The sequence below is a fragment of the Halyomorpha halys genome, unplaced genomic scaffold (genome assembly GCF_000696795.3).
Source record: "Halyomorpha halys isolate HHAL.00 unplaced genomic scaffold, Hhal_1.1 Scaffold246.1, whole genome shotgun sequence".
Classification (NCBI taxonomy): Eukaryota; Metazoa; Arthropoda; class Insecta; order Hemiptera; family Pentatomidae; genus Halyomorpha; species Halyomorpha halys.
In genome coordinates, this window is record NW_027115081.1 from 147557 (window position 1) to 157679 (window position 10123).

The following is a 10123-nucleotide window of genomic DNA, read 5'->3' on the forward strand; positions in this document are numbered from 1 at the left end:
TTCCAGATCAATTTTTGGAAGCAAAATGTGTTAAAGCCATATTTTTTTAATCATTTATTTACTGTTATTTACAACTGTATAACATATATACAACAAATAAATTTGCTGTAGGCGACATAGTGATATGATAAAAACATGTGGAGAATCTACCCATTGATAGAACTCCAATAACATTTCTAAAGGAGAAGATCTCGAGGCCGTCTTCTTTTCATACGCCTAGGAGGATTATTTATTTGGGATTTATTGGAATTAATTTTAATCCTCCAATTTTGGCACCATTCTTCAAGGGCTGTGATGTGTGATTGGAGGGTTTGGAATACAATGTAAGGATCATTGTTCACTGACAATAGACATGTATCAACATATATGTGAACATATAATGAGGAAGTATGTAGGGGGCAGGAATTTATTAAACAATTTTAAATTACTATTTTCCTTACTTGTTCTACATTTAAACATAAATATTGCCTGATGAATATAATACCTCTTTGGTTTTTCAGATATGCAGAGATATCTTAATATTAGTGAAGTGTATTCAATCATCCTTTTTTTATGTTGTTTATTTACTTTAGTTAGGATATGAATTGTATCTTTAAAAAAAAAAATAAAGTACTTGAATTGTTTATAATTTTTTCTTACATACCAATGAGTGTTTATAACTAAACATTTCATTAAGTCTATTAGATGCTTATTTCTTGATAAGGACTTTATGGTCGGTACTTATTTCTGAAATGTTTACAAAATGTCTTATTGTCTTAATAATGCTTTGGTTTTACTTTTTCATTTTGTAAAAAATTGTACTAATTTTTTATTTAATTTTTTACTCTTATATACTTCTTGATGTTTGGGAATCAAAGAGTCACAACACTGTTAAAACAACCTTAGATTTTATGTTATCACTCATTTTCTTTAAGTAATGTGTTTTTTAAACATTTAATTATTTTTATAATGTTCTTTCATAAGTTTTTTATCCCACTAAAAGCCAAAATGAGGATATTGTGATTAGGTAATCTCATAACCTGTTCATTTGATGGTTTGTAACAATTTTTTAGCTAACCTTCTTAGTAGTGGTTCTTCTTGTCAAAGTAAAGAAAATTCCTTTCTGTATCGATTTAATTTTCCCGGGCTGTATTGATTGTCTTCTAAATATTCAATTTACTTTGGGGCTCTCATCGCATAAGGATTATCATACAACTTATATTTCATTATGAACCTGATTTAGATGTTCCGACTTCTAAATAACAAGAAATAACTTTCTGAGCTTTATTTTCAAGGTATAAGATTTTTCATGTTAAAGTTTCTATACATGTTTTGTATTTATTTATTTATTACATTTGATTTGTAGAAAGCTATATTAAAATCCCATTTCTAATTAGCTCATTTCAAACAAAAAGGAATGCTAAAAACCCTTCCAACTCTGTTTTTACCTATTAAAATTACTACATTGGCAGGATATCAGGTCCCTGATTGATTTTGTTATTAATTCAAAAGGTGTTTTTCCTCGAGAAGATTTGATTGTGAGGTCTGCTCCCCTGGATATGAGAAGTTTAGAAGTAGTACAGTGGTTCCCAAAAAGCGCTAAGTATAGTGGAGTCTCATTAAATTTGTCCGTGACATTTATGTCCATTCCATTATCCAATAATATGTTCACTACTCCATCTCTGCCTTTCCTAGCTGCTATGTGCAATGGGGTCTTACCCTCCTGGTTCCTGGCATTCCGATCTGCTCCGGACCTTAAAAGCAACTTGACAACATCTTCACGTCCATCCAATGAAGCTAAATACAAAGCACTCTCTTGCAAGGTGGTCTGAGTGTTTACTTCCATCCCACTGTTTAGTAAGACCTCTGTAGCAGTAAAGTGGCCCTCTCTAGCGGCCACGTTTAGTGCCGTCCACCCATCTATATTTCTAGCGTACTTATCTGCCCCGTTTTCTAAGAGAACTTTCATAATATCACTATGGCCTCTCAAGGAGGCTAAATATAATGGGGTTTCCTTCCTGTCGTTACCTGAATTTATATTATTTTTCAGCAGTAGTTTTACATTTCCTGTATGACCTTCAAGTGATGCAATGTGTATAGGTAGCCAGTAATCTTTGTTTCTGATATTGTCATCAGCCCCTTTTTCTAACAAAATTTTAGCAATATCTTCTCTCCCTCCAAAAGATGCTATATACAGTGGAGTTTCTCTTCTACCATTCAAAACGTTCACATCAATGCCGCTGTTCAAAAGCATTATAACAGTTTCCTTCCTGTTCTCCAAAACAGCAGCATGAATCGGAGACCAAGAGTCTATGTTCTGTAAAGTTCTGTCAGCACCCCTCTTCAACAGCAGTGCTAAAACTTCATCCTTGCCATCTCTTGCTGCAAGGTACAATGGTGTTTCTTCTCGGTAATTTTTTAAATTAATATCTGCTCCAGCCTTAATTAAAATATCAACCACCTTTGGATAACCTTCTCTTGAAGCAACATGTATTGATCCCCAGCCATCAATATTTCTCATAAAAATAGTAGCACGCTTGTCGAGTAAAAACTTAACAACTTCTTCATGACCTTTATAAGAAGCCAAATAAAGAGGGGTTTCCTTTCGTCCATTCAAAATATCAATGTCCATTTCATTCTGCAAGAAATACTTAACTGTTTCTAGAGATCCTCCTCTTGCAGCATTGTGGAGTGGTGTATTCAAATGTATATCCACAGAGTAAATATTGGCTCCTTTATTTACCAGAAATAAAACTATATCGTGATAACCTCCTAAAGATGCCAAATGCAAAGGTGTTTCATTTTCATAATTAATTCCATTTATGTCAACTCCTTTGTCAATTAATAATTTCAATACATCAATTTTTCCATGCCTCGCTGCAATATGCAAAGCGTTTGATCCATTTAGTGTCGTTGCGTGAATATTTGCAGAATTTTTCAATAACATGTTCATCATTCCGACATTCCCTGTCAGAGCTGCCAAATGGAGAACTGTCGTATCATTGTTATTGTAATCATTAATATTCAGTCCCATTTTTAGGAGAAAAGTTACCATATCCTTATTTCCTTCCTGAACAGCATTGAACAATATCGTTTGATTATATCTATTCAAAGCTTTAAAATTTGCACCGAAGTTGGCCATCACTTGCAAAAGTTCTTCAATACCATTGCTAATAATAATTTCTAATAATTCATTCTTAATATTTTGACTGATATAGTTATTTTCAATATTATTCGAAAATAAGTTAACTATTTCAGAGTAATTTTTCAGTAAATCAAAATCAACATTCTGAACATAGTTATGCTTTTTATTTGTATTGATGTTAATCTGCCAATATCTCAGTTTAAGATTTTCTGTTATATCTAATGGAAACTTAACATTTTTATTTATTAGATAATTAATTATCGCATCTAAGCAAAGCTCCTCTACTACTGCAGCCGGATTCCCCATTGCAATGTTCTTTGTGTTTTGTTTTCCAGGTGATTCAGTTAGGAGTTTAACCATGTTTATGTTTCCATTAATTATCGCCAATTGTAAAGGATTGCCTTTAGTAGTATTAAGAGTATCAATTTGTGCCCCCCCATTTATTAAAAGCTTTGCTGTTACAATATCATTATTTTCAACTGCATAGTACAATGGAGTGTGTCCTTTTGTATCCTGGATGTTAACATTCGCTCCTCCATCTATAAGTTCTTTTATAGCGACTGTATTTTGTGATTGAACTGCAAAGTGAAGGAGCGTTTCATTCTTAGAGTTATGGAGGTTAATATTATGCTTTTTATTCTTGAAATCCTTATTTTTTTCTATCAATAGCTTTATGATTTCCCGATTTTCATTTTGCCAAGCAGCTTCAAATGCATTTTCAATTGGTGCTTGGTTCCATAACTTCAAGACCCATTCAACTATTTCAGCATTTCCTTCTTCGGCAGCCCTGCATAGAACAGCTGTTTTGTTCATCATTGATGCTATCTCTTGTTGTACACTATCTGGAACTGAAAAATTCATTGAATTGCTAACTGCCTCTGCTACACGATAAAGTTGTTCTTGAGGTAAATTTATTTTTGATTTCGCCCAGCTACTCATTTTTGGTACAATTGTACTAAATGAGATAGAATCAAGTAGAAGTCTAGAAAGAGCATAATCCTTAATAGAAAGGAAATGAGTAATTTGCAATAAAGTGTACTCATTGACATCCATGTTTGTGAGCAGTTCACCTGGAGGCACTGTTATATGTTTAAGCTGGTTTTCAGTCGCTGACTTGATTTTAGCACCGACAAACTGCTCCAGGTTTGAAAAGAATTCTTCATGAGCAATATATCCATTTAAGAGATGTTGACCCTCTGGAGTGTCCAACGTAAGTTCCAGATATGCCTGTGAAATATTATGATCATAAATATTTGAAAATACTAAGATTAGTTTTAAATTAGTATTAAAATATTTACATAATAATAATAATTCAAAATAGAAGATGGGAGGAGAGGGGATGGTCAGGAATGAAGAACACTAATTGGTAATACTTTATTGTGCTAACATTTGGCTGAATTTTAGGCCTTCTTCTGAGTTACAAATCAGACAGCAATCATGTTATAGTAAAAACAGTATAACGAGAAAAATATGCTCGCAAATAATATGAAAGATAAAAAAAAAAAATTAAAATCAAACTAGTTATCTTTGTGTAAATAATGAAAAAATATTTATATTTTTTAATTTATGTACTTTTTAATTACTTACATGGAGGGAACAAGGCCAAGTGTAAGACCGTGCATTTCCTGGGAGGAGAGTGTTAAGGAAGCATTCAGGAGGAGGGATATGGACTGGAGTAAGAGAAGGGAGATGGTCCAAGAACAAGACATCTGGACTCAACAAATCGTAACCCCACACTGCAAAAGCAGTAAAGGGGATAAAATGATTATTATTATTATGATGATGATGATGATATTTTTTAAATGTTCATATTTTTTAATATTTATTATTAGACAAAGCCTATGGGAAGTTGTGGAGGATACCGCTATGTTATTATTTTATATCATTAAAAAGAATTAGTACAATCTGCCACAAATTAAGGGCATTAATTATGAGTGTGTAAATAATCATTCATACAATATATACAGAAATAGAAGAAAAAAAATTGTTAGTAAAAATAGTTGTTAACTATTTTTTCTTTTCTTGTGACCGCACCTCTGACCATCTTCTTCATAATTCGAATTAATACAATCTATTATTTATTTATATAATAAAATGAAATGATTTATGCACAAGACAAAGAAAATTTTTTTTTTTAAATTTAAGTAACAATAAAATAAAAACACATTCAATCCTGTTTACAATATTAACATTCTGCAAGGGAATTCCGAGTCAAGCTTTGCTACCCCCGTGTGGAAGGAAAAGTAAGGCTCCAAGAAACCCCAGCGCTTCTCTCCCAGCTGTGTCACTGGTATTGAGAGGAAGTGGAGACAGAGTGAGAGTGCTTAAGTAACATACACTCATGACTTGAGAGAAGAAGCTTGTGCTAGAACTCCTACAACAATTCACAAAAGTTTTTGGGGCCTATGTCGTTTCAACCTTCGGAGAGGATTATGGGGACGGTTGGGATTGGATAGGGATTAGGGTAGTGAATAAGGTTCTGATGGAAGTTAGTAAATCTGGATAGTATAAGAATGCTAAGTAGCAGCTACTATAGCAGTAAGTTTTTTTTCCTTCTTCTTATCTCCAAACCCATCTTTTTGCTTTATTTTCTTCCACATTAATTTTTCCTTACGTACTATATTACCTTAGGTTCACCACATAATCGTTAGTTCATGTTTATCTATATTAGTGCTGTTACAGCTTTTGGTTTATATAACTTTATATTTTAGTTCTTTAATTATATTATTTTACTTAAATATTTTCAAGCTTTTCATTATATCATTTTCTTTTTCACTTCTTTTCTCCTTATTTTAATGTTCATTTTTTACACAGATATTATTTTTTTTTTACTTTTCATATTTTCCATACTGTAGTTATCTTTTTATTTTTATTATGATGTGGCTGGTTGTCGGGAGTTCTAAGGCCTGCAATAGAGACCAAAATTTTGGGACATTAAAATGTTTTATTTTTAGTGTTCTTCACTCTTAACCACAATATCCAGAGCACAAAAGGTGCTCACGTTTAAAAATCGCGCATAGTATCCTGCACAACCTCTGTCCCTCCTGAATAATCACTTCTATCCTGCTAACCTTATTGAAAGCATATTGTTTAAAACCTTTCAATATTGGTTCACTCCTTAACTCTTAAATTGCTACTCATACCTCGACAATGACAACCATATTCTAATCAATTTCTTTAGTTTTTCTTCATTAAAAGGGACAATGAAGATAGATTTTATCTCTTATAGCTTTCTCTGAAAGTTATAGGAGTCGAGGAAATCTACACTTGTAAAATCTAATAGGACATAATTGAAAGTAGAGTGAATTTACTAAAATGTGAGCCCTAACTGTTTACCTTCAATAGTTCCTGAGAAACAGTTTTTTTTTTTTTTAAAGCAACATTTTATAAAATATGTACTGAAATATCAGTAGTCAGTGAATTTACTGTGAGAAATCTATATCTCAGGAACCATGAGATGTACAAATTTCTAACATCAGTTGAAACATCAAACATGAAACAATTTTTATTTCCACTTACTATATTCGGCAGACTCATCAATTTTGAATAGTAATTATACATAGTTTTCATTAAAGTAATGTAAATTAGGGTGAAATAACTGCCTTTTTTCTCCTGTTGGGCTCTTGTACTACAATGACACCCCTTCAATCCCACATCTACCAGATAAGTCCTGATGTAAGCTTCCGTCTACCCTTGACAACTTTACCCGTCGGTTCAGTGTTTATTGATGTTGTAGCGACATCGCTGCCTGTTGATCTATGCTGTAACTACTACAGCCGCCAAAACTGATATGGCCTGGCATGACCTACCAGCTAAAGGACTTACATGGTATTTGTTTACTTCAGCTCTCCCAAAATGGCGGAAGTCCATTTTTTCTAGACGAGAGAGTATTGGCTGTCCCAAGCGGAGCCGACTATGGATGACTTAAAGGTAAGTCACGAAATTAACCACCATTCAAGAGGGGAAATTTCTGTCCCTGCACTTTTACTCATTTCTCCCTTTGTTAAAGGTTAGCTTATAATACACCACAATTTTCGGCAGCAGTTGCTATTACTTCTTCTGACTTATAAATATTTATTATACTTTAGAAGAACTAAATTATAATACTTAGACTCTGTAACCTGAAAATAGATCAGAAGCATTTATTTTATATGGTATTTTTTTTAATAAGAAAAGAAAATCGTTTAATAGTTAATCTGACTGGAATAATAAGGTTCTCTTGAGCTGTAAATTAATAAGAATAAGAAAATATATAAAATATAAAATTCTGAGAAGATTGTTGACCCTGTATAAGGACTAATATGCTATTTGTTTAATTAATATAACAGTCAGGCAGTCTGCTGATTATCAATTTTGTATTTGACAAGTGCGGGTATAAATAAAAAGATAAAAAAAAATTATCACTTTTTTTTATAAAAAGTTTTTGTTATTGTTATTAATTTATAGCTGAAGAGACCCTTATTAATATTCAGATTAACCATTAAACAATATTCTTATTCTTATTAATTTACAGCTGAAGAGAACCTTATTATTCTAGTCAGATTAACCATTAAATAATTTTCTTATTCTTATTAAAAAAATACCATATAAAATAAATGCTTCCAATATATTATCAGGTTACAGAGTCGTAAGTATTATAATTTAGTTCTCCTGACGTATAATAAATATTTATAAGTCAAAAGAAGTAATAGCAACTGCTGCCGAAAATTGTGGTGTATTATAATTGTACTTAAATTGTACAAATGTATATATGAAAAAAAAGATATATACACTAATAAAAGTATGAATAGGTGAATAAATATGTTAAAAAATAAATTAAAAAAGCGGGGTATATGTATGTTTAAAAAAATAAACATAAAATAAGAATAAATTAATTATGTTTTTTAAATATAATAAAAAAAAAATATTGTGTTATAAGCAAAATAATTAAAAATGAATGCTAATTAAATTATATTAAAAATGTAAATTAATAATAAAAAAAATTATTGTTATATGATAAGGTGATAATAGAGTCTTAACCTGTTGAAGGTAGGTTCTGTTTTTAAGTTGTAAATGTAAGTGAAGGAAGGAAAGTGTTTTGTAAAAAAAGTTTTAAATCTAAGATATAAAATTTAAAAAAAAGTTATGTAAGTAAGAAATCTATTTAAAAACAAAATTTTATAAAGTTATTATGATATTATTTTAATGATTAATTTATTTTAAAGATGTTACAAGGGTAATTAGCCAGCAATTTTAAGATTTAAAAAAGAAATAACATCAATATTGAAGGTAGGGCCAAAGAAATCAGTGCATAGTTGAAGGAAATACTGTAATTGTTATATAAAAATAAAAACACTTTTTGTAGGTGGTATCCTTGAGAATGGCCTGAGGGCCGAAACGTTGGAGAAATTTTAAAGAATAAAAGTTGAAAGGAAAAAAAAGGATCAAAATTGTTTTTAATTGATAAATTTCTTATTCTAATTTACAGCTCAAGAGAACCTTATTATTCCAGTCTGATTAACTATTAAACGATTTTCTTTTTCTTTTTTTTTTTTCTGATTTCTCTAAAACAGAAAAGAAACAGTGAATTAATGTGTGCATTACTGTGAAAAAAGGAAGTAATTCGTGTTGAGTATTACCTTTTACTACCTTTGGTATTTTAAGGTTACCTGTAGTGTTTATTTGTTATTTATGAAATATCCATTCTAAATGGTGCTATTTTAAATCCGGAGGTGAGGGGTCTCCTCGTGTTGTATCGCATAGAAGACGGAAAAATAAAAAACATTAATTAATAATGGAAGATTATTGATTGACCGTGTGTATAGATGAATGGAATATGGTCCGGGTGCGGTAAAAAAAAAACTCAAATAGTAGATAATTATACTATTTTATTGAGCCAACGTTTCACCCCACGTTGCAGGGATTCGTCAGGGCTAAAAAATATACAAACACTATAGTTACAAAAAGAAAAAAACATAAGTGTAAAATTACAGGGGTATAAAATGAAAAGTAAGCCATAATAAGAAAAATTAAAGGTTGTAAATAGTAAATGAAAAGGGTAATAGTAACAGACAGATAAGAGAAGAAACATTAAAGAAAGTACAAATAAAGAGATGAAAAAATAAAAAAATACAAATCAAATGATGAGACAGAATGCATACCTGTTTTGACGGCAGTCAAAGACAAAGTGACAGTTTGTATTGGGAGGAGTGGGGATGGCAGTTATGCCACAATAACAAAAATAATTTGTAAAGTAAACATAGTAAAAAAGTATTTAAATTAGGTGAACAGTAAATGGTAATATACATAATAGAGGGAAAAGAAATATTAAGAAAAGAAAAAAAAAACAGAAAAACAAAGGAAAAGTAAAGTATAAAATAATGGGATACAATGTGCATAAGTGATTAAGAAACAAAATATACCAAATGAGCGGGGATACAGAAATTTGTAAAATATAATAGAAAATTAATAATAAAGTAGTTAATATAAGTACACTTAAGAAGGTCCATTCATTAATTAATAAAGGCAATAGATAATGGTAAAATAATAAGAAAACAGTCAGAAGTCGAAAGAGAAAGTGTGGAGGAGGGGAAGGGGGTGCATCAGAAGATGAAGTTATAAGGTGATGTTAATAGGGGTTTTGGAAACTTTCCTGCCCTGCCATCTCGCAGGAAGGGGGGATGTAGTGATAGACTGGAATACTGGATTGAAGGAAGCAGGGAGACTGTCAAAGAATTTAATGTGTCTCTGTGTTTTCCTATTAAAAAAATACCTGTTAAAGCCACCTCAAATCGACTGTCTTTTTGTTGGAAGGCTTTAAAATGAACAAACTGGCTCAGATTAAACATTTATTTGGTTCAATTAAAACATTTAAAAAAAACACACAAACAAAATATACAAGTAAAAATAAAAAGGCCTTTCAGATAAAAATAAAATTAGATAAATAAATTAAGAAAACAAAAGAGACAAATTTACAAACAATATAAATATGTAAAATAAATACTGCTCGACGAAACGTTT

The 10123-nt window shown here is 30.9% G+C and overlaps 1 protein-coding gene across 1 annotated transcript in view; it reads right to left on the reverse strand.

The window, feature by feature from the left end:
• Positions 1–610: 610 nt before the first annotated feature.
• Positions 611–10123, reverse strand: part of LOC106680151 (ankyrin-1) — a 25134-nt gene continuing 15621 nt past the window's right edge. The window contains exon 3 of the mRNA XM_014419661.3: positions 611–4351. Coding sequence (XP_014275147.1) covers positions 1424–4351 — 2928 coding nt within the window. The 3' untranslated portion in view covers positions 611–1423. The remainder of the gene's footprint in view (positions 4352–10123) is intronic.